Source organism: Centroberyx gerrardi, chromosome 2, assembly GCF_048128805.1.
Source record: "Centroberyx gerrardi isolate f3 chromosome 2, fCenGer3.hap1.cur.20231027, whole genome shotgun sequence".
NCBI lineage: Eukaryota > Metazoa > Chordata > Actinopteri > Beryciformes > Berycidae > Centroberyx > Centroberyx gerrardi.
In genome coordinates this window covers 21,938,987-21,962,995 of record NC_135998.1, presented here as the reverse complement: position 1 = coordinate 21,962,995, position 24,009 = coordinate 21,938,987, and the positions used below count along the sequence as shown (strand labels likewise).

General features: G+C 43.9%; 1 protein-coding gene across 1 annotated transcript; it reads left to right on the top strand.

Annotated features, from left to right (window-relative positions):
* Positions 1-535: 535 nt before the first annotated feature.
* On the top strand, positions 536-23,811 carry pcsk5a (proprotein convertase subtilisin/kexin type 5a). The gene is made up of 37 exons (XM_071894955.2): positions 536-685; positions 2,849-2,953; positions 4,161-4,334; positions 4,475-4,618; positions 4,913-4,986; positions 5,252-5,340; positions 5,459-5,631; positions 6,062-6,274; positions 8,152-8,252; positions 8,352-8,455; positions 8,896-9,016; positions 9,303-9,491; positions 10,065-10,201; positions 10,343-10,465; positions 10,658-10,760; positions 11,125-11,315; positions 11,603-11,687; positions 12,122-12,225; positions 12,759-12,897; positions 13,117-13,232; positions 13,882-13,984; positions 14,268-14,404; positions 14,560-14,760; positions 14,984-15,052; positions 15,208-15,250; positions 15,434-15,576; positions 15,732-15,932; positions 16,740-16,823; positions 18,093-18,291; positions 18,627-18,841; positions 19,706-19,948; positions 20,330-20,566; positions 20,720-20,897; positions 21,673-21,890; positions 22,156-22,256; positions 22,498-22,711; positions 23,026-23,811. Exons 1-37 carry the CDS (start codon positions 536-538, stop codon positions 23,517-23,519), a joined length of 5,715 nt encoding a protein of 1,904 aa, XP_071751056.2. The 3' UTR covers positions 23,520-23,811.
* The last annotated feature ends 198 nt before the right edge of the window (positions 23,812-24,009 follow it).

Genomic DNA, 24,009 nt, shown 5'->3' with positions numbered 1-24,009 from the left:
GGGTAGTGGATATAAAGTGACCTTTTTGTTGATATGTTTTTTTTTTTTAATCTCCTATAGTAGGTCCATTACTATAATATTCTTCAGGGAGTCTTGGGATATTGCATATTTAGCGTGATGTTTGCATACCATTTAAAAAAGAATTATGTTTAGAAAAAGGAATACCATATTGGCACAACTGGTGTCAATTGCAACACGTAGTCTACTTTAGATTATTGCTTCAGCCACCACAAATAAAAGGAAATTATTGGCTGCAACACAACAGGTCGTAAAGGATACTATAGCTGAGCCCTGGGACCCATGTTGAAGTAGTAATTTGATAGCCACCCGTTCCCAGGTGAGTCTTGACCGCTGCACCCGGCAAATGCCGTTTCTGCAGAGCACAAAACGCCTTTACTTACAACCCAAATCTTTGTAAGACTGGACTATTCCCCGCTATGAGAAATAACTCAAAAAGAAGAACAGACTCCAGGAAAAACATATGAAACACCCGGGTAGATTCAACACGAGAGGGAACGTATCCAACTCGGCAGTAATGTTGTGCTTTTTCGCGCTGTGGATGGGAACTCTCTTCCAGTTTTGTCATGCAACGATATACACCAACGACTGGGCGGTGAAAATAACCGGGGACCACGAGTCTGCAAACAGGATAGCAGAGAAATATGGATTTACAAACATGGGCCAGGTGAGTGTGATGATACACAGTAAAGAAGCCCCAGACAAACCTTCAGGGACAGACTAGCACCCACTAAGCATTTGCACTCCTGATCTCATTTTCTGTCAAATTGTTATCAGCTCCCAGTCTCTTTCACCGTCTATATTTCATGTAGTGTGGGGGAAGCTAGTCTGAAAGTGTAGTTTTACAACTTCACATCTTAAGAAGCCGAGCTACAGCAAAACCGCCCTCAAGAGAAATATACAGTGAATACACTAAATATTAGGGAGATCTTCCTGATATTGAGTTGCAGCCCCTTTTGCTCAATCCACATCTCAGTTGTCTCAAAGCTTAAAACTCCTTCTGTTACTCGTCTGCTTCTCTTTGTCTGCATCTCCTCCTTTGCGATTGGGATAGATTTAAGAAGAAAATAAATAAGGGATAATGCCTTTTACCTGGAGTCACCTCATCAGTGTAGGCTACTTAATGAAAAGATTAAGTCTCCCTAATATTTTATACATTCAGTGAATTTTTAACTAAAGTTAGTGGTAGTAGTAAAAAAAATATCTACATCTGCAATGTCATATAATAGGCTCCAAAAAACCGACACTTGTTAGGATGGTAACACATTGTATTTTATTTTCAATTAAAGTGCAAGGGATGTTCACTGTGTTTATAAAGCCCAGTCTGCCAGCTGCCTACCAGAAACCAAATAAGCCTATCTAAATTCGTCTCATGAAGAAGGGCAAGGAATGTTAACTCTCTTCTGTGAGTAAAGTCCATCTCTGCTACAGTTTCACTCAGACATCTGTCTGCCAGAGACAGTCTGCCACTAAACCCAAACCAAACAATCATACTGTATTTGGGTTGTGGGTGGGTAGCAGAAAAAAGAGGAAGGAATATTAACTTTCTGTTGTAGGCAAAATAAATAAGTAAAAGGGTCTAGTCACATCTAACTTGCTAATATTTAATAGCCCAAAATAGTTGGTAGTTACAGTTGTTAACTGTCTCAAAATTACAAAAAGTAAGAACATTAAAACGAAGCAAATCCAAATTTGAGTTACCACTAAGCTACTGCAAAATGTAGTTGAACTATAGTTTAATAACATGTAGTGAAACTACTCCCCAACACTGATATTATGGAAAGTCCCTTCTTCTGTGGCCTCCTGCAGCACTTTTTATATCACAAGTCAGCAGCTCGCCATCTACATTACAAGCCTGTCCGGACGTTAGTCAGCGTGAGAGAATGACTCAAGGCTGTCCCGGCCAAATATCTCATCTGTTCCCTCACCTCTCGCCTTCATTTGCTCCCCCCAGCCCGATATAATATTAGCCAAGTAGTTGACCTTGTAGATTCAAGATTCAATAGTTCATTGTAATTTCAGTCAATGTTGCCAAGAATTTATGTGTACACATATATGCATATACCCATTACCAATGACAGCAATAAATACATAAATCAATCAGACAAGGCTAGTTAATAGACCTACAGAAGTGGAAAAAGTGTCAAGGGTCAGAATAAAAACGATCAGTAAAATCAATAAAATAAAATTAAGAGCTAGTGATTTGTAGAGCCAAGGCCTATAAAATTCAACTCACGTACTGCCTTGTTAGGATAGGTGCTGTAAACTGAGGGGTCTTGGGTCCGGGTTTCATTGAGACTGATACAGGCCAAAAAGACCCTTTGCATTTGAAAAGGCTAATTTGCTGTAGTGCTGAGGTCAAAAATCAAAAAGAGCAACTTTAAACAAAACCATCTGGGAATAAATTGTGATGTGACCATAATGTCATAATCATCATCCACTGCAAACCGTCAACCTATGACTTTTTTTATTGACCATGAACTACAGTAGTTAGTGCTTCTCTTAAATGTTATAAATAATCTTGCTGAGGTCTTGCTAACGTCATGGCATTATGGTAAACCAGGGTGAACACACACACACACACATATGTGCACGCACGCACACACACACACACACGCACAGAGCACCAGAAGTCTGACTGGAGTCTTGTGGCTCAGGTTGCCCTTGCCTGAAAAACTATCACTGGTGTAAGGTAGCCTCCTTAATGAAAGATACCAACGCTAGCTTCATAATTTAACAGCTATTTAGTACAGTGACACAGTGGCATGAGCAGCACACCTTCACCTGAAAACAAAGGAATTTTATAGGATTTGACATTTGTTTTTGTCAGATTGGAGACCTGAAGAACTGTTATAGTTTTCGCCACAGCGAGACGGTGAAACGGTCCACTGTGTCCAACAAAGAGGTTACTGTCCGCATCGCCAAGGAGACCAAGGTACGGTAACGGGATACAACTGGAGGTGTATTGGAAGACTCTCCTAGATTATTAATCAGCTGCATGACAGCTAGTACAACCCCCCACTTCCCCCAAATACAAACACATAAGCACACGCACATACATGCATTGACCCCTCCCACACACCCAAACACACCCATGTACCCCCTGACTCTACACATGAACACACCCACAAACGCACAGATGCCAAGACTTCATTTTCATAGTGCAACACAATGCCCTTTATGCAGCGGTTGCATTTAAAGGACCATACCGGTGTTTTTGCATGTTTTAGCCCATTTAATACAATTCACGTATACTTGACATTACTACCGACCATTTTCCAAAACATTCCATACTTGTTTAGATGTCTGAAAGTGTTTTTCCAAACTACCCAGGCGGCCATTCATTTCCATTCACTTCAGTACGAAAATCAACTTGCATAGACTTGCTTGAGATAGGTAATCCATCACAGTGAACATCCTGCCTGGGTTTATTTTTTGTCAAAGTTACTTTATCGTTCCGTGGTAATTTAGTTTAATGCCCACATTGATTTGAAAAGTCTACACGTCTTCTGGTGCGTTCACATGCTGGTGGGAAGCTGCAACATCCAGGACTTCAAAGTCGGCTGCCAAACAGCATTGCATTCATGTGCTGTTTGGTCGGAAAATCAAACCCAGAAGACAAACGATGATAAGGATGATGTGGATTTGGCTTCTTCTTGCCTTAAAAAAGTTATGATAGTCTGGCTAAGCACCAAGAATGAAATTTGTTTTTCTGATTTATTGATAGCACATGAATGGACCATTCCTCTCTGTCGCACTCAGAAACCCACACAACAGAATGTACAAGTCTGCCAGAAAATAGTCCCTGAAGAAAGGATTGTTTTACAAACTAATTTCAAACATCTATGACTTCTAAACGCGGCACAAATGTTAGTCGGAGCAACAGAGAATTTGAAGGTAGGTTTATCACCTGAACGGTTGAATTTAAAAAAAAATAGGGAAATCGAGTTAACAATCTAGAAAAGTATGGTATGCTTTGAAAAATGGTCGGTAGTAATGTATGGCATGTGTGCAGTGTAGTAAATGGGCTAAAACATGAAAAAACACTGGTATGGTGCTTTAAATCAGCCAACATGTATCTGCCCAACACACCATACAAATGCCTGTACATCTATATAAATACCCTGTGTGTTGCTCTTGAGGTGGAGTGGCTCCAGCAGCAGGTGGTCCTGAGAAGAGCCAAGAGGAACTCCAGAGCCAGTCACATCTACTCCATTGACATCAAGACCAAACACACTCCCACCACCCATCTTCAGTCCAACCACACCCAGACGCTGTACTTCAATGACCCACAGTGGAACAGCCTGTGGTACATTGTGAGTCAGATTTTTTTTTCTTTGCTAAATTCAAGTCAAAAACACGGAAACATAAACCCAGACAGACAGAGCCCAAAATAGAGCCTGATTTATTCTTTATTCCCAAGGGGTAAATAGATGTTCCACTATTTGCTCCACAGCACTGCAGTGATGACTCCAAAGGCTGCCAGTCTCACATGAACATCGAGGCGGCCTGGAGGAGAGGGTATACTGGGAAGGGTGTGGTGGTGTCTGTCCTAGATGATGGCATTGAGAGAGAGCATCCGGATCTCAAGCCAAATTATGTAAGTGCCCTGGGATGGGACGCTCTCCTCGGGAAGGGGACATTAATCATAAGCAATTTGGCAGAGCTCTCAGAGTAAGAGTGCGTAGTGGAGACAGATATTGCAGGCAGAGCTTTTGGGCCAGAGGTTTGGAAAGGTCGGCTAAGAGAATTGGAATGGACATTAAATGTCTCATCCACTTTACTGTCTAGTTGACTGGTGAATAATGCTCTCTGCGATTTGTCTGATGAAATAGAAATAGATGGCCACTGGCATTTTCTTTATGTGCTCTTACTGACTATCCATCTGTTTCAGGACCCTCTTGCCAGCTATGATGTGAATGGAAAAGACCAAGATCCTTCTCCATATGATTCCAATAATGCTAACTAGTCAGTACTTCTTATTCCTAGAACACTGATTGCTCTTCGCACCTGTTTCGCAGTATCCCTTTTCCTGTCATCATTTTATATTGTAACTTTAATTAATGCATGCTTTTCCTTTCCATTTTCGGTAATTGCATGCATATATGAATATGCATACACACCAGCCTGAATTCTGTCTTCTCACTGGTTTGATGTAACGCAAATATCCTGTCTTCTCCTCATGCATATGCATCTAACCTCATGCTCTGTTCTTCTCCTCCTTTCTTGGAAGCCATGGGACTGAATGTGCAGGGATGGTTGCTGCAGCTGCAAATAACTCTCAGTGCACAGTCGGAGTCTCTTTCCATGCCAGGATAGGCGGTGAGTCCGTGTGACGGCTTGAAGCTTTCAGGCTGAAGGGCTCCTGGAGGTCAGAGATGTGTAACGTAAATGATGGATACTAAGGTTATTATATTTCCGTCTCCCCCTGTATCTGTAGGCATCCGTATGCTGGATGGAGATGTGACAGACATGGTGGAGGCCCAATCGCTGAGCTTCAGACCGCAGCATATAGATATCTACTTAGCGAGCTGGGGGCCAGAGGATGATGGGACCACTTTGGAGGGTCCTGGGCCTCTGGCTTGTCTGGCTTTACAGAATGGCATTCAAACAGTGAGGGAAAGAGTGAGAGAGGAAAAGTGGAAGAATTTGTGTGCATGTAAGAAAGAAGGAAAGAAAGAAAGAAAGAAAGAAAGAAAGAGAATGAAAGAATGAAGGGCTTCCTTGCTGTGTGTGTTTGTGTATGTATGCGTGAGGGATTGAAAGTATGAGAGATTGTGTGTGTGTGTGTGTGTGTGTGTGTGTGTGTGTGTGTGTGTGTGTGTGTGCGTGCGTGCGTGCATGCGTGCGTGTGTGTGAGTGTCTGTGAGTGTGTGTGTGCATGAGTATGTGTGAGTATATGTGTGTTTAATGTTTGTTTCTGATTGTGTCTCTCACCTGCGGCTGTATATTTACTTCAAGGGCTTATCTTTATCTCCTTATCAATATGTAAATATCATTAATAAATGAATCCCTCCTGTCTGCTTCCCCTTATTAATCTCAGGGCAGGCATGGGAGGGGCTCTGTTTTTGTCTGGGCGTCTGGGAATGGAGGGCGCAGAGGCGACCATTGCTCCTGTGATGGTTACACCAACAGTATCTACACTATCTCTATCAGCAGCAGCACCCAGGGTGGAAGCAAGCCAGATTACCTGGAGCAGTGCTCCTCCACCCTGGCAACAGCTTACAGTGGTGGAGGGATAGAGAGCTCCAGGATGGTGAGTAAAGGCTGGTGGATACAGATGCTGTGAGAGTAACATTAGAAATCTACAGTATAGCACTGGTACCATAAGATATACAAAGGCCTTGATTTACTAAGATTGCTTTGTATGGACAAATTGTGCACATTGTCATCAGTTGTGCAAGATAATAGTGCTGAATTTCCATCTTATTCACTACAAACTTTATCTAAATCACTGCTTACCTGAAGAGCCCCACTCAATTACCAATTGCAAGCACACTCTTTAAGACTAATCCATTAAGGCATGGCAGGTCAATGTTAGATTTAATGTCACTCAACAATTGGCAAGGGTCCATTGACTTATCAGACAAAATGATGTTGAGATTCACTGCAACACTCTCTGCTCCTGCTTCTCCTGATCATTTCATGTGTCGTGTGTTATGATAATTATTCTGGAACAGCTTGTTGCTACTGTCTGTACAATAGTTTGCAGACGGCAAGGCGAGAGCCAAACTTTCTCACAACACTTTCTGCGTGAGTAGATCTTCCACCCAGTTGTGAGCCAAACTCATGCTAACTCTAGTGAGCAACAGTTCTAGACAGTTCTAACTAATTAGTGTTGGCTAAAACAAACTGTCAAACAGCATTTTGTGAGCTGATTTTGACGAGTCTGACTGAACCTATCTTCAAACAGAAAGCACATTGCCATTGTGCTTTTCAAGCTGGCCACATGAGCTGAATATCGATTGCATGAAAATGATTTAAATGAGTAGCCTATACAAAGGAGAGAAAAAACAGAAAGAAAACTGAAGAAGCAGGAGATATTGCATGCCACCATAGACAGTATGGCCAAATTATTTCAGCTTCTTAAAGCTGGAAGAGAGATACTCTTGGACGGAATACCCCCTACTTTTATTGTCTGACTTACTGGCAATAATGTCTTGCAGTAATGATAGCAGCCAATCCAAATAGCCAAACAAACCTTTCAAAAGATCTTATTTTCTGCTGCAGTAATTTTGAGTATCCGATATTTTAACATATCATTGAATTAAGCCTTGCCTCATTATCATGGGAACAAAAAAATCATGATTTGCGTATGCATCCACTACGGGTTTAAATCCAGCACTATTAGACATACACCACTCATTTGGTGGATTGGTGGATGCTTGAGTGATTACTAGTGGTTACGAGGGTGTTACTAGTAGTAGTGGTTGTGTGGTGATTACCAGTGGTGGCTAGGGTGTTAACAGGCGGGTGTTTAATACTGATTATTAGGTAGTTACTAGGTGTTTACCAGTGGTTGCAAGGGTTTCACTAGATAGTTGGTAGGTGATTACTAGTGGTTGCTAGATTGTTATTAGGTGGTTGCAGGGTGTTGCTAGGTGATTCCTTGTGGTTGCCAGGGTGTTACTAAGTGGTTGCTAGTGATTGATATGTGATTACCAGTGGTTTCTAGGGTGTGACTAGGTGGTTGCTAGGTGATTAGTAGTGGTTGCTAGGGTGTTACTAGGTGGTCACTAGGTGATTACTAGCAGCTGCTAGGGTGTTACTGGATGGTTGATAGATGATTAATGGAGGTTGCTAGGGTGTTTCTAAGTGTTTCCGAGGTGATTACCACTGGTTGCTAGGTGAGTACTGGTTGCTGGGGTGTTGCTAGTCGGTTACTAGTAGTAGTTAGTTACTAGTAGCAGTTGAAGTCCAAAAAACTGGGCAGAAGAATAATAGTATAGAAGAAAGTGTTCTTGCTGAAGCAAGTGCACTAATAAATAGTGTGAATAAGTGTAAGTGTTTTGCTGGTGACTCCATTAAGGCCATTCAGCTGAGCAGATATAGCCCAAGACTATAATATTAGCATAACAATACAATTAAACATTGAAAAGATAAAAAGAAGATCTGCTGTCCTTCCATTGACAGGTTACCTTGGCTCTAAGGCAGGGCTGCAACAAGGATCATTCAGGGACCTCAGTCTCGTCCCCCATGGCTGCAGGGGTCATCGCTCTCACTTTGGATGCAAAGTAACCAGCTCTCCCACACACAAAATTCATACATAGACACAATTGCAATCAATAGGTATGATCAGTCAGTTTGTTTTTGTCTGTTTGAACCTTCCTCAGCCCCTTGCTTACTTGGAGGGATGTGCAGCATATTATTGTCCGAACGTCACAAGCACGTCATCTTAACGCTCCTGACTGGCACTTAAATGGGGCTGGATACAAGGGTATTGCTTTTGCATTGATGCTACTTTTATACAAATGACAGGTTTTTTCTTTCAATATTTACAATTACCAATAGTTTAAAGAACAACATAAGGATAACCTTTGGATTTAATCTGATCAAACCTTATGATAGTCAAGATGAGCTAAGATAAGATAGACTATAAAAGCATATTTTGGTAAATGTTCTCTCAGCACTTTTTAGGAAAGCTATAAAACAGCAAGCGTACAAACTAATGAGATATTCTGAGCACAACGGTGATAAACGCCCACGAAGTCCCAGGAGTCTGTGAAGTATTTTATAAGCTACAGTGACTTTTATGTCCTAGCTAATGTATTTATGGTGTGTGTGTGTGTGTGTGTATTTGTATGCGTGTGTGTTTGTTTTTGGGGTTGGGTGGGGTGGGCTGGGTGGTGTCTGTTGGTTATTCTGTCTGTCTGTCAGTGAGCCACCTGTATGGCTTTGGCCTTCTGGATGCGGAGAGCATGGTGAAGGAGGCTGAGCAGTGGAGACAAGTCCCTCCCCAGCGTGTGTGTGAGGAGGAGGCTCCCATCCAGCTGAGCAGGTATTGCGCTAACCGTACTGCCAGCCACCTGACAGTTGTGAAGAAATCTCCTCTTTGAATTAGGATTTCCCTTGATTCCTCTCCTTTTATCACACCTACTCTATTTCTGTCTTACTCTCTCATGTGGCTTTCTCTCACACTCATGCTCACCCACTCGAATGGGTGTAATTTTTTTATTGCTCCTTTTTCTGTAACTCTTTTTTGTGCTTCTTTTTATCTGACTCTTTTCTTGCCACTCACTGTGTCTCTCTCGTTTTGTTTTTTCTCTCTCTGCATCCTATGACAGACCTATTCGTCCAGGCTCTGTGCTGAGGTCTGTGTATGAGAGCACAGGCTGCTCTGGTAAACCCCTGCAGCATGTTGTTTATGTGGAGCATGTCATTGTCCGTGTTACCATCATTCACAGTCGTCGTGGCGACCTTTCCATCACGCTCACATCACCTTCAGGCACCATGTCTCAGCTGCTAGCTAACAGGTAACAGAGAACGCTGCACCCTCTTGGAAATAAGGTGTGGACACTCAACTAAATAGGCATTGCTACACTCCCTTAAATTAAAGCTTCACAACATAGTTTCCACCTAATCTGCAACCATTAATTCTTCGGGGGACCCCTTCCTTGCTCTTGATAAACTAGCAGTGATAAATTCATCTGTTGTGCACCCCGCCCCATTAGAAAAAAATTGTAGATTCTGGCAAACACAGCTGGTAATTTGCAACAATGGTGCTCAAGTTTGCAGAAACAAATATTCATATGCTAATTCATGGGAACTGGTATCTGGGCAAGCTTCTGGCAGTCTTTTCATTCCTGTCAATTTGCCACTAGTGGCAAACATTGGCTAACTTGGGGCGAACTCTGCCATGCTAAAAATATACCACAAATTAGCTAGCTTGGGCAAGATCGACCCAATTCTTTCATTTTTGTTGAGCAATGTGATATAAAACAATTGAATGAGCATGATAAGCCTTTTTTTTTTCAGGACTATATATAATATGTAGTTCTTGCAAAAAAACAAGTGTAGTCATGATTAAAGCCGCTGTTTTTGTTCAGGCCTCTAGACCACTCCACTGAGGGATTTAAGAACTGGGAGTTTATGACAACCCACTGCTGGGGAGAGGCAGCAGCGGGGGAATGGAGTTTGGAAATCCAGGATACTCCCTCTCAGAAGAGAAACGGCACTGAACTAGGTCTGCTGTTTCTCTTTGTATCATCTCAGTATTATGAAAAATACATCAAACCTCAACTAGAACAGCAGCTAAAATACAGTACAGGCCTCCTGAGACGAGCCTCTCCTGTTGCTCTCTTTCTATTTCTCTGTTATTTTATAGGGACGCTGAAGGAGTGGTCCCTGGTGGTTTATGGCACGTCAGAGCAGCCGTATCCCATGCATCGCGAGCAAGCCCGATCAGCTGAGATGCCGATGGATAGTGACCTCACTGAAGAATACAGTGGTGAGTCACCCACTCTAAACTGGTCCTTGTTCCAGTTGAGACCCCACCCACAGCTACTAACTGCACTCCTTTGTAGAGTTCAGTCTGTTTAGGTGTTTTTCCATCTGAATGGGGAATCGAATAGGGAGTCTGCATCGCTTCCTTGTTGTTGCCATGATGATGTGTTGACTTTGAGTGTGTTTGCCCTTGCAGGACCCTGCGACCCAGAATGCAGTGACGATGGTTGTGAGGGGCCCGGCCCCCAGCAGTGTGTCACGTGTTTAAATTTTTTTCTCAAGTTCAAGAACAACACAAGGTTAGAGTGATCACACACAGTGCAGAGTACTCTTAATACATCTAGAGGACACTCTAGATGTTAATACTGTAGCGACAGAGCCCATGGCACATACAAATGTGCAATTAAAAAGAATCAGTTAGTCCACATGTTTAAACACCTTTCCATGCCAAAACATGCTTCATAAAGATTCCATAGGGCTTGCATGCTTGAAGAATATAAGACAAGAAGTCCATGCACTTCATTATGGAGGCATACAGGTTTCACATCACCACTCAAAGATAGTTGATTAATGTGGACCCAGATCCTCATTTCCTCCACTATCTCTCAAGACAGAGGCTAACCTCTTATCACGTATATTTTTTGGTCTCTCTCTATCCAATAGGATGTGTGTATCAGATTGTCCAGCGGGCTTCTGGGGTGACCGCCGGCGCTGTAAGAGGTGCTATTCCTCCTGTGAGAGCTGCACTGGTAGTCGAAGCGACCAGTGCACCTCCTGTCAACCTGGTCGTCACCTGACCGAGGAGACCAATACCTGCACAGCTAGCTGCGGGGATAACTACTACCTCGACTATGGTTAGATTTCTGGCCTTTATGCATTTCTACATTACCTCATTCTCCGACAAGTTTGTTTTGTCAAAATTGTTTGTGATCACACTTAATTAATTAGATTCAGAAGTGCTTTTCTCAGGTGAATCTTCAAGGATCCGTGCCTATGCTTACAGAGAGGCTGTTTGAAGACAGCTGAATATCGGCCTGCTAATGAATAGTCTGTTTATGTAACTGCAGTTGAAGTGTGCGTGAGTGAGATTGATTAATCGCTCTGATGTGTATGCCGTGTGTATTGTTTGATTTCCCCACAGATGCGAATACGTGCAGAAAGTGCAGCGAAAACTGCTTGAAGTGCACCTCCTACAGCATCTGCACAGAATGCAAACCAGGCACAAGGTGAAACAAATTCTCTGATGATGCTTGAATTAACTGCTCGGTAAACACTGCTCCTTCCCTTCCAGCCACTGAGAGTACTGATTCCCCCTCTGCATACTCTCCCTCTGCACATTCATAACAATTAGGAAAAGCTCCAGTCATTTGAACTCTGCATTCATATCACAGTAATAGTAGAATACTTTATTAACAAAGAGAATTTTGTATCGATTCCCACTCTGCAATGCCATCACAGAAAAGAGACAGAATTCATCATAATGTTGAGTTGGAAGTTTCCGGAATACAATGTTCACTGAGTCAGTTCACCAAGTGCGTGTGATGGTGTGCTGTGGGTTGGAAAACTGAGCCTGCAGTCTAATGGAAATTAGTCATCTTCATGGTGTCACATGATTGGCTGTGTGTGTCACGGTGCCACATGCTCTCTCCGCCCTCTTCAGTCTGCAGGGGAATCGGTGCCAGCGGAGCTGTGCGCCAGGATTCTACCACGACGAGCAGGAGAGTACCTGCAAACCCTGCCATAAGGCCTGCGCTACCTGTGCAGGTGAGGTCAGAGGTCAAGGGTCAGGGGTCAGTGGTCCTGAACTGTACCGAAACGTCCTGCCTAGTGTTAAAATGTCATTGACCAGAGATTGTTGTTGTGTTGTAGCACTCTTTTGTGTCATGCAGCATTGCAAAATGTCTCCATCTACATAGGGCCGGGCAATAATTCAATATTATCATTTATCGTCTTGCAGTGGAATCATAAAGTGATAAAATGATGATATTGTGATATCGTGACACACAATTCTGCTGTCTAAATTGATGATAAGTAAATTTTATTTAAAAACTCAGACAAAATGAGGTGTGAAACAATTTAAGGAATATTATTTGAAAATTTCAGAGTTTTGTTAACATCACACTTAATATTACCATGCAGTTCAATGCGATGAACGTCAATTTGTCTATTTAACATGTGATTTTGCATATGTAAACAATATCATGATAATATCAATATTGAAAAAAAATCCTTATGCTTATCACCCAGTCCTACATCTACAAAAAAAATGGGTATGTTTCCTTATTATGTGGCATCAGGTGCAGGTATGGAGGCATGTAACCATTGTGCAGAAGGCTACTTGATGGAGGAGTGGAGGTGTGTGTCCTCCTGCAGTGCTGGGTTCTATGCCACGGAGCCAAACCCAGAGATAGCTGATGGGCACAGGATATGTAGGAGGTGAGCTCACTGGTGTGTGTTCAGGTGTGGGTGGTTTGTTTATCTGCTGATGGCAGGCCTTATTCTGGTGGTTGGCTTCTGTGTGTGTGTGTGTTTGTTTGTACTCTCTGTGTTGTTGTGTGCCTATGTACGAGTGTAGTCTTTGTATGTGTGTGTGTGTGTGTGTGTGTGTGTGTGTGTGTGTGTGCATTCGTTCAGTCTCTGTGCTTTCCTCCTCAGGTGTGACGCCAGCTGTCTCACCTGTGTGGGGCAGAGTAGGGGAAACTGCAGCAGCTGTTCCAGTGGCCACAGTCTCCAGGAGGGAGTGTGTGTGGTTAGCACTGTGTGTGGAGACGGTCAGTCATCCAAATTCTTTCTCTATTACATGTTAACTCACTGGTGCAGTCTAGGCCTCTATAAATATAATGCAACCTGGATAAATTATGTTTTTGCTTATTTTTCTAACTGGCTGCTTTAATGGCAGAAAATAGAAAAGAGTTTTGTTCCAAAATGAGATATCCACCATTTAAAAAAATGACACCCACTCTCCCATATTGATTGCTGGCATGGACCATAAGCACATTATGGGCTAGTACTGAAGTTAGCAGTTATATGAAGGCATTTGCTTATAAAATAGTTGATTTTTTGAGGACAGAATCATTTATATTTTTCAAATATTGCCTGATGAATTCCAGGTAGCAGATTTTTTCCAGCATATATATCGATTTAGGAATGAAACCCGTCAAATGATTTCTTTCAGCTCATTCAATATCATACATTAACAATAGTGAATAATGTTTCATGAGAGTAGCAGGGCTGTTATATGGACATTTTATATCTATTCATTTGTAATCAGATATGTATTATTCTGTCACCCTTCATTCAGAATCAATCTATCTATATCTGCCATCCATTCATTGGCATCTCATTTTAAAGTCTACCTCTATGCCTCAGATGGGGATTGAGTTCTGAGCCAGCGCTGTTCTTTTGGTATGTGTCTATCAGGAGAGTACCAGGACAGTAATGGGAAGTGCCGCGCGTGTGATGCAACGTGTCTGAAGTGCACAGGGCCGCACAGTGAGGACTGCATCAGCTGTGCTTCTTCACGGTGAGTTGGGCTTGGCATTACAGAACCGGGGTCAGAGGGGACATGCAGAGTCCCAGTGTTTCTCTGAGTAAAAAATATGGCGTCCCACTGCGGTATAGAGTGTGAAAGGGTTCCATATAGCTGCCGTAACCTGCCCTCCCCTCCCTCTCTTCTTCTCCCTGTGACCCATTTCTATCTGACAGATAAGGTCAGCTCATTTACACTGACAAATTTAATAACTGTTGATTTAGTGGTGTTGCAGTTCAAAAAGTAATGTTGTTTTTGATGTTGTCGTCTGCTCCAGGGCTCTAGATGAGGGTCGCTGCATGGTGGAGTGTGCCAAGGGGAAGTACCAATCAGGTGGACAGTGCCACCTGTGCGACCACACCTGTGCCACCTGTGTAGATGCAGGGGCTGCCAACTGTACCAGCTGTGACACTGGTGAGGAAGAAATAAGTAAATCACATTGTGTATGTGTGAGAGAGAGAGAAAGAGAGAGAGAAGAGATACAGAGAGGCTGATTAGGTAAAAGAGAGGTAAAGAGTAAATCGAGTTTTTCGATGAATGCATTCCTTTAAATGCTCTTTCTTCCCCAGATAAGTTTAGGATGGAGCGTTACCTGTATAAAGGCCAGTGTGTCGATGCCTGTCCCGAGGCCCTCTACCACACCAAGGAGAGGAGCTGTGAGCCTTGCTCTGACCAATGCAGCCTCTGCACCAGCTTGGTCCACTGCCTCAAGTGTAACTCCTCCTACTACCTCTCTGATGGCGTGTGTGCTAAGCTGGAGTGTGGAGAAGGTGGGCAAGGTCACGCCTTTATTCATGGGCTAGTTTTCATGTGCCCATTTTCTTACACAGTGCCACAATATCAGAGGTGACCTTGGAAAGCATTGTCTCACACCTGTCCACCCCACCCTCCCCTCTTTCTCCCCCTTTTGTTCTCATTGTTTCTCTCGCTGTATCTCTCTCCTACACTCTCTCTCTCTCTCTCTCTCTCTCTCTCTTCCTCTTTGTCTCTCAGGCGAAGTGGAAGATCCAGATTATGATGACTGCATGGCCTGCGAGGAAGGCTGTAAGAAGTGTGTCTTGTGTAAGTCACAACTCAGTAAACACAATAAGGTTTTTCCCTAAATGAGCCCCGCCTAGATCGAACTCCTGTCCGAGTGTGTTGCCCCTCATGTTCAAGGGCTGCTGGCGGTAGTGTTGTCTCAAAGAGGAGCTGAGTTTGTTGTCTGTTTCCAACAGATAACCCTAGGCATTGCCTGTCCTGCACTGAGGGCTTTTACAAGTAAGGCTGTGTGCCCTCCCTCTCCCCATGTGTGATCTTGCCTTTCTGCACTCACTCTGCCTTTCAGTTCACTGCCATATTAGAGTGAATGGGCCACTGTTGCTGTGAGAGTAGGATGTTTTGGGTTTTTTTTTTTTGAGTGAGGGAACACTGCAGGTATTGACTGTTTGCCTTTGTTATCAGTTTTCAGGATGGCTGCTACAAGAACTGCCCGGCTAAGACGTACAGTGTGGAAGAGGAGATGGCCTGCGTTCCATGTGATGACAACTGTGTGAGCTGTGATGAACATGAGTGCTACTGGTGTGAGACCGACCTCTTCTTATCAGGTGAAACTGTCCCACTTGACCGTGACATGAAGCCATGAAGCATCATTGGTTGCTTTGTGTGTGTCTGCACATGTGGTGTGTGTGTGCAGATGTGTGTAAGCAATCTGTGTGTAAGGAAGGAGGAGAGAGTAAGGAATCTCCTCTTTTTGTTATAGAGGGAAGGTGTGTTACAATGTGCCCCGACGGTTTCTATGGCGATGAAGACACCCACGACTGCGAGGAGTGCCACTTAGACTGTGTGACGTGTAACGGCCCGGAGGATGGCGACTGCGTGTCGTGTGAGGAGGGGTGGAGGCTGGAGAACGGAGAGTGTGTGTCTAACCGTGAGGTCTGCCCTATTAAGACCTTTCTCAGTGGTGAGACTAATACTTCTGTATTCCGCTAATCCGACTGTCTGGCTATAATGAATAAGGGATTTGGGTACTTTCGCAGGGGCAGAAAAGAAATCTTCAAGGGTAATTGGTCTGTGTGCCACCTCCCCTGAACCCTGTACCAACTTCGGTGCTCAAAACAGAGGGAGACTATTCAACATCAGCCAGATATAGACTTTGAAATAATTGATTATATGTGCTGAACATTTAGTTTCTTCCCTTTCCTCACAGGAGATGGAAGGATTAGTTGGAAACAACTTAAAACAACATATGGTAATTAGTGGGAGGCAAGACATCTGAATTAACGAGGATAACACTGAGAAAGCAGTTAACACCAAGGTTTAAAATGGACACACAGAAGTGAGGCTATTGTTAAACTTTGCATCTCGACAACTATAAAATGTTAGATTTATAGCCACACAGCCTTTGGAAATGGTAGCCAAACAATGTTGCAGGATCCAATTGGGCTCTTGCATCATTGCCAATCGCTTCACACTGGAAATAGCTGGTTATCAGTAATAATATTAGTTGTGTTTATTGAACTTGCAGCAACACTGCCTTATATGACCTATAGTTCATGCTTTAGTGAGAAGAGAAAACTGAAGGTGCAGCAGAGGGAGGGAAGGTAGGAAGAGGGAGGGAAGAAGGAGGGAAAGGCGCAGCAATCAAAGTCCATATCTGGCTGATGTTGAACCTCTGTTTTGTGTATATGATGTGCTGTAGTGAGAGGCCCCTTTCATTTCACTGCGGCTGTGTCATGGTTATTCCTGGTGTCATGTTTTCCTCCTCCAGATGATGGGGAGTGTGATGAATGCCACCCCTCCTGTGAGTCCTGTTCTGGAGAGGAGAAGAACCAGTGTAACACGTGTATCAGAGGTCTGTCTGCCACTCTGTCAGTCTGTTAGTCCAGATTGTTGCTTTGTCTTCTTTGCCTGGAACAGCAGTTTCCGAATATTTTCTTGGTGAGACCACTTGCGTGTCTGTGAGAGAGAGAGAAAGAGAGAGACTGAGAGATAAGCACAGTGTGTATTTGCATGACTGCGTATATGCAAACACATATGTTTGTGTGTGCTCTGTAGTTTTTTTTTTAACCTTTATTTCTCCAGGGAAAGTTGACTAAGCACACATGCTGTTTTCAGTGCTGCCTTCTTTCTCTCATACAGAGATAGTGTCTTGTTAGACTCCAATTTGTTGTCCAACCCATTAAGTCACCACAAGTAGCTCTAACTCATCAATGAAATGTCCGATCATCCTCAAGCTTGGTCAGTAGTTAGACAAGTAGTCTTTGTACTTGTGTTTTTTTCCTCCTTTTGTCATATTCAAATGGCCCTCATGGATCATCAGTTTGTCATAGACATCTCCAAGTTGCATGAAATGATTTCTGTGCTCATGCCGAAAATGTCATACATTGCAACTTAATACTTTCGATGTCGTCACTCCACTCTAACTTTTCCAAAAATCTTGTGAATCATAAATCCAATTGATTTGAGATTTGGTAATTATGTTCTTTATACATGGCCCCAACTACTGTAAGACATTTTTGTTGATCGGTCAAAAGATAGCCGAATGACAGCAGTGTAAATATGGAACAAATTGACACATGGCATACAGATGATGCTGGTTCAGTCAAACTTTGGCCTATCATCTTGAAAATGTTCACACATTGTCAACATTTCATTAAATTTCATTACGATCAGTGAAAAAACACACACGTACTGGCTATTATACTACAGGTTTTACCACATCCTTAGGAAGTCTAGCGCCCCCAGTGATCATTGCTTGTATAATTCACATCCATCCATTCATTCCTATGCTGACCAAGGCAGATGTTGGCCTACAGCACAAAGTCTTCACATTTCAACATTTTTCAGTCCATAATGTTTATGGCTAACGCAAGCAAATAAACATGATCCGTGTCAGCCAATCAAATTTTAGTTTCTATTTGTCTACAATGGCTGATCAATTTCAAAATCAACATGTATGTCCATCTGAGAACCTTGTAACAGTGTGCAAAATTTGAGAGAAATGAGCTCTTGGGCGGTGCTACCATGCTTAAGCAAACTTCTGATGATACAAACTACTTATGGGTGCTTGGACCCCGCTAAGCGCTGCTTGCAGCTATATTGTTTACTCTGTCTCCTCCAGGGCGGTTCCTGACCACACAGCAGACGTGTGTGTCAAAGTGTCCGACGGGCTTCTTTGCCAGCCGGCTGAGCGGCGTGTGTGAGGCATGCCCGCAGGGCTGTGTGCAGTGTGTGGACGCTCAGCGCTGCACCCGCTGTCTGACCACTCGTAAAGCTCCCTTATTCCTGCAGGACGGACAATGTGTCCAACAGTGTGTCAGGTCAGGGCTTAATCCCATCACTGTTTAATTGTTTTAATTTGAATTTAAATGTATTAACTTGCTTTTTACATGATGTAACATGTATTATGCTCCAACTATAGCTGGAAATTGATCATTCCTAGTTTGGAAATTGGATGGTGTCAGATGTCTTAACAAATTAATGTTTAATTTAGACTTAACATGATGTATTTGGAGAGGATGCATGTACCTGTGGGAGGGTTCTGCTTTTTTATCCATGCAGAGTATGTCTGTTTACACATGCATAGGCCAGAGCATTGGCTAGTGTGTGTATGTGCATGTGTGTGTCTGTTAATGTCTCTGTTTTGCCTCCACAGGGGTTATCCTGTGGGCCAGGTGTGTCGTAGCTGTGCGGCAGGCTGTGCGTCCTGCGGGAGGAATGCTACTCATTGCCTAAGCTGTGAGGAACCTCTCCTCCTACACAAGCACGAGTGTGTGGAGGCCTGTCCTCCAGCGCACACGGTCTGGGACGGGGAGTGCCGACGCTGCCCCTCAGCCTGTCAGGAGTGCACCCCACTTGGACAGTGCACAGGTACTGAAACATAATGCAAGGAATAGATGTGAAGGACAAATCCAGCTCTCCTAGCTCAGTCAGTCTCAACCAGCCTCTGCTCTTCTCAGTTTTTAGTGCTGTCTGGATGTCAGTGATATTACCGGGGAGTTCTCGTACTTATTGTTTTTTTCCTGAGCATATCCACCAAATCCACAATATTCATCCTGTCTAGAATGACTGTGTCAGTGGTTTTCTAGCTCTGTAACAGATTCCAGTCAAAACCCTATACCTATTGTTCTTTATTTAAAAAAATATCCAGATAAAGAAAGATAAGCGTCCTGGGGGCTCAGGCTCATACCCCTCTCTCTCTCCCAAACTTTCCTGTCTATCTCTACTGTCAACTATCAAGTAAAGGCAAAAATGCCCCAAAAATAATGCCATTTGGGCTGATCGCATTGGGTGATTTCATTTCAATCTGGTGTGCTACCTCATCTAATTTGAGTGTCATTCCAGTGCTTGCTAGGAATTTAAAGTGCTGTAGACACACAGTATGTCAAAATTAACAGTAGAAGTTATTTAGATTTTAAAGTATAACCATTTCAGTTTTACTTCAATAGTCAATAGTCAGGTACAATCAACAGGTGTGAGCGTGCTTGTCATTACATACAGACCTATCACAAGTCAAATCTGTGATCACTTCTTGTGAGATTAAAGTCATTTGGATCTAAAATTACTGCCTTCTCATTTCTGTGATGTCCCCAAGTGAAACCTGTGCCATCCAGAGAGGGCTTTTCTGTTCATCTCCTGTCTTTCTCTTGCATCCCTTTCTATGTTACTGTATTTGATGTAGTTTCACTTTGTTGTGCTAAATCATTCTTCCACTCAAGGCTGTTCTCTGTGCAGGCTGTGAGGAGTACCACTTTCTCCATGAGGACCTCTGTGTGCTAGACTGTCCTGAGACGTTCTTTGAGGACAAAGAGCAAAGGGTGTGTTGGCGCTGTCACCTTGACTGCGCGTTGTGCGATGGGCCGGACGACAACGACTGTGATGCCTGCTCGGACCCGGAGGCCACTCTGCACAACGGGGCATGTCTGGCAGACTGCCCCTCCCACACCTATAGGGACCCTGAGACGGGGGAATGTAGAGGTGCCTAATTAGTTTTTACAGCAGCACAACACAGTTCAACCTGGAAGAGACTTACTTTTATAAATTCATCTCTGCCTTTCCACGTCCAGAGAACCACAGTATTAAATGGAGAGATCAGTATTGCTTGATCAACTGTGTAGAAACTACCAGGTATTCTGTATTGGTACAATTACAACCACACAATAGCTAAGAAGATAAGAATGAGAATCTTGGACCTAATATAGTTTGTTTTTCAATATTTAATCTGGCTAAAAATATTAGTATCTCCATATGTGCTGCACTGTATGTATGATAATATCTTTTGATTCCATTATTCTTATAGCACAAAGCACATTTCTGTCACTGGAAGTGGGACTGAATCATTTTAACATGTATTTCCAGACTGCGATGTATCTTGCCTGACCTGCTATGGGCCCCACGCTGGCTCCTGCACCAGCTGCAGAGAGGGTCAGAAGCTAGATGGCCACGGCCACTGTGGGCCGCCGGCCAACAAGTGCTCACCTCACCACTATGCAGACCAGGACGAGGAATGCCATCTCTGTCACAAATACTGCCACCAGTGCTCAGGTCCCGGCAAAACCCACTGCCTGAGCTGCAACCAGAAACATCTCCTGCTCAGTGAGTTGAGATGACTCTTTATAGGGCTTCTGAATTCTCCGAAGTCCAAGAGTGTTGGAAAGCTTTTTGTGTCGGGTTTGCCACATGAGCATAATGTGTGTGCATGTGTGACTGTTTTTGTAGCTTCATGATCATCTGTGTTTGTTGGTACAGATGGCACCTGTACGGATGAATGCCCTACAGGCTACTATCAGGATGAGACAGGGCAGAAATGTGAATCTTGCCACCCTGCCTGTCTGTCCTGCATGGGAAAACACAGCCACGAGTGTCTCACCTGCAAAGCCCACCTATTTAGAGAGGGCAAAGAGTGTGTGGAGACTTGCCAGCACAGGTAATTCAGCCTACTCCCCATCCAGCTGTGCTGATCATCCATCATATTATGTGCTTTCAGATAATGTTGTCCTCAATAAAAGAGTTGCTGCGCTTTCGTAAAAGTACCTGCTCACATGCTCACATTATGGACACCGAGTCTTTTCATTGCATTAGTTAGATGGACAGGGGTTCAGTGTGGAGATACAAGCTAATTTGGCTTGAGATTTAAATAGCCCTTCATGTGCCCTGTAAAATGCTAATTAGACTTGATTTTATTTGCGCTGCAGTGATTGAGAGAGTTAAATTAATGTGCCGTTAAATTGATGTGCAGTTAAATACCCCAGAGAGACCACATAAGGGATACAGATTGTCACAAAGGCTATTTATTCCTGTGACGTGTCGCCCTCCATACTTTCAAACTTTCGCGCAAGAATACACACACGCACACATGCAGACACGTGCACGTACGCGCACGCACACAAGCAACGCATACTCTTACAGCACATAGCAGACCACGAAATAATAGCACATCAACTTTATCATTTATAAATTCTGTGTCACACTCACATGCACTCTCCATAGAAACTATGTGAAACGTTTTCTTGTTATGGCTGCACTCCCTCTGTCATGGTGTGTTGGTCTGTGTCAAGTCAAGAGTCCGAGTATAAATGGTCTCGTATGCATGTATCTGTTTCTGACTGTCTGTGGAAGTGAATTTCCTCCTTCACGACAAGTAAAGCTCTTATCTAATGTAATCTAATCTAGCACAACTTTTTTCCCTGTCTACCTGGTAGTTACTATGGAAACGTGGCCTCGAGGATGTGTGAGAGGTGTGACCCGAGCTGCGGTGAGTGTATCGGGGGCAGGGAGGACAGCTGTCTGAGCTGCACTCTGGGCCTCCTCTACTTGCGGAAAGAAGGCCGTTGCCTCGCCACCTGCCCGCAGGGCCACCACCACGACACGGTGCATAGGACCTGCGAGCCCTGCCATCCCAGCTGCAAAACATGCACAGGTACACACACAGTGTCCCCTCTGCAGCATTGAACATGAACACACACTCACATGGACACTCTCTCTCAAACAACTCGCAAGTGATTGGATATTGATTCCGCTGTTCTATCACAGGGACTGCAGATGTAGATGTGGTTTAGTTAACTTTCCAAATAGTGATGTGTACTGACCCAGTATGCTACATATAGTCCCAAACAGATACATACCATGAAGTGAACAATTCAGCTAATTAACTAATCCAAAGGTATGGTGTCATGTCTCTGCAGGAAAACAATCCCAGGCCTGTGACTCATGCCACATGGGATACCTGCTCTCAGATGGCATGTGTGAGTCTATGTGCAACATGGGGCAGTATCCCGTGCTTAAGGTAACAGCACCCAGTAGCACTGCTCTACATTTTCATTTCACAAATGTTAACTATTTAGAAGAAACTCTCACACTGTTCTTTTAGAAATGTTCCTTTTACAAATATTCCATACAAAAACTAAGAATCAATAAGGATAATTTAGTAAAAAAAAAAATGCATAGTGATAGTAGAGACAGTGTATGGCAGCCCTATATGCAGCTTTTCCATTTCACTGTCAATCTGTCCTGGTCTCCTTCATCAGGGTTCAGGCCACGGCTGTGAGGACTGTGACAGCTCCTGTCTGGAGTGCAGGGGGCCCGGCCCGGCCAACTGCACCATGTGTCCTGCTCAGGCCATCTTGGAAGCTGGAGGGCGCTGTCTGCTATGCTGCCACCACCAGGGCTCAGAGGAGGAGGAGGAGGAGGAGGAGGCCTCAACGCAGCAACAGGACTGCTGTAATTGCACTGAGACCCGAGGTAGGCTGCAGACCTGTTAAACAATGTCTAGAGATCGAGGTAAAGTAATGAAGCAAACGATGGGCATTGGAGGTTCAGTCCTCAATGTTGTGGCTACATTTCTTTCTAGAGCTGATAAAGACTGATCAAGCACAACAGTGGCATTCCCTTTACTTTTATTATCCTTTCTGACCGCACAGAGGAATGAAGTGCAGATTACACTTCTCTGTGTTGAATAATGCATCGTCACGAAGGTCCCCAATCAGATAAAAAGTCATATCTGTGCATGTGGAGTGACTGCCACATCTGTCTCTAAACCTCATCTCTTTCCCTAGGGGAGTGCGTCCTCAGCACCAACTTTGCTTTCAGGAACGAGGAGGAAGAGGAGGCCGGCGGCAACCTGGCACTCTTCATCACCACCTCCATCCTGTTGGTGCTGGGACTCGGGGCTGTCATCTTCCTCATCAAGCACTCCCGCTCCAAGAGCCCCGCCCCGGACATTGCCCCCCGCGGCTATGAGAAGCTGGGCTCCGGCGGCGGCGGCGGCGGCTACGGAGCCGGCAGCAGACACGGCGGCTACACCTCTGCCTCCTCTACCTCTTACGGCGGCCGCGCCAGTTCATCCGGCGGCCACTTCCAGGAGGCGCAGCTAGTTGACATCAGCGACCGCCGCTCAGGGAGTAAGGACGATGACGATGACGATGAAGATGAGGACATCGTGTACATGGGCCAGGATGGCACCGTGTACAGGAAGTTCCGCTATGGACAGCTGGGAGAGGACAACGAGGACGAGCTGGAGTACGATGATGAGAGCTACACGTTCCGGTGAAGCGTGACAATCCCTTTAAGAAAGATTTCTCCTTCTTTTCCTGGATTCCTCCTCTTGCTCTCTCTCTCTCTCTCTCTCTCTCTCTCTCTCTCTCGCTCTCGTTCCTTTCTCTGCGCTGTTTATCTCTCCTGCCCTCAGGGACAGCCTCATTTATCCTCCACTGAATTTGAGCTGAACCAAATGAGACATGAGAAGCTATTTATAATGAGCTGCATTTCACAACTGTGATCCATTCACAAAACTAAATATGTTACAGAAGGATTCCAGTTTGTTCTGCATTCTTAAGGAACGCTCGTTTTTACATAATTACAATTTATTTTCTAGGTTTTTTTGCTGTATGTTTTATGACTTCCCACATATGCAACGTATTCTTCATGGGCATTTACTTGTTTTGTCTATTTGACCAATCATGTTATTCATCTTTGCAATTGTTGTGGTGTTGAAGTAGCACTTTCAATTTGATTTAATCATGTTACTGCTTTTGCTTTTC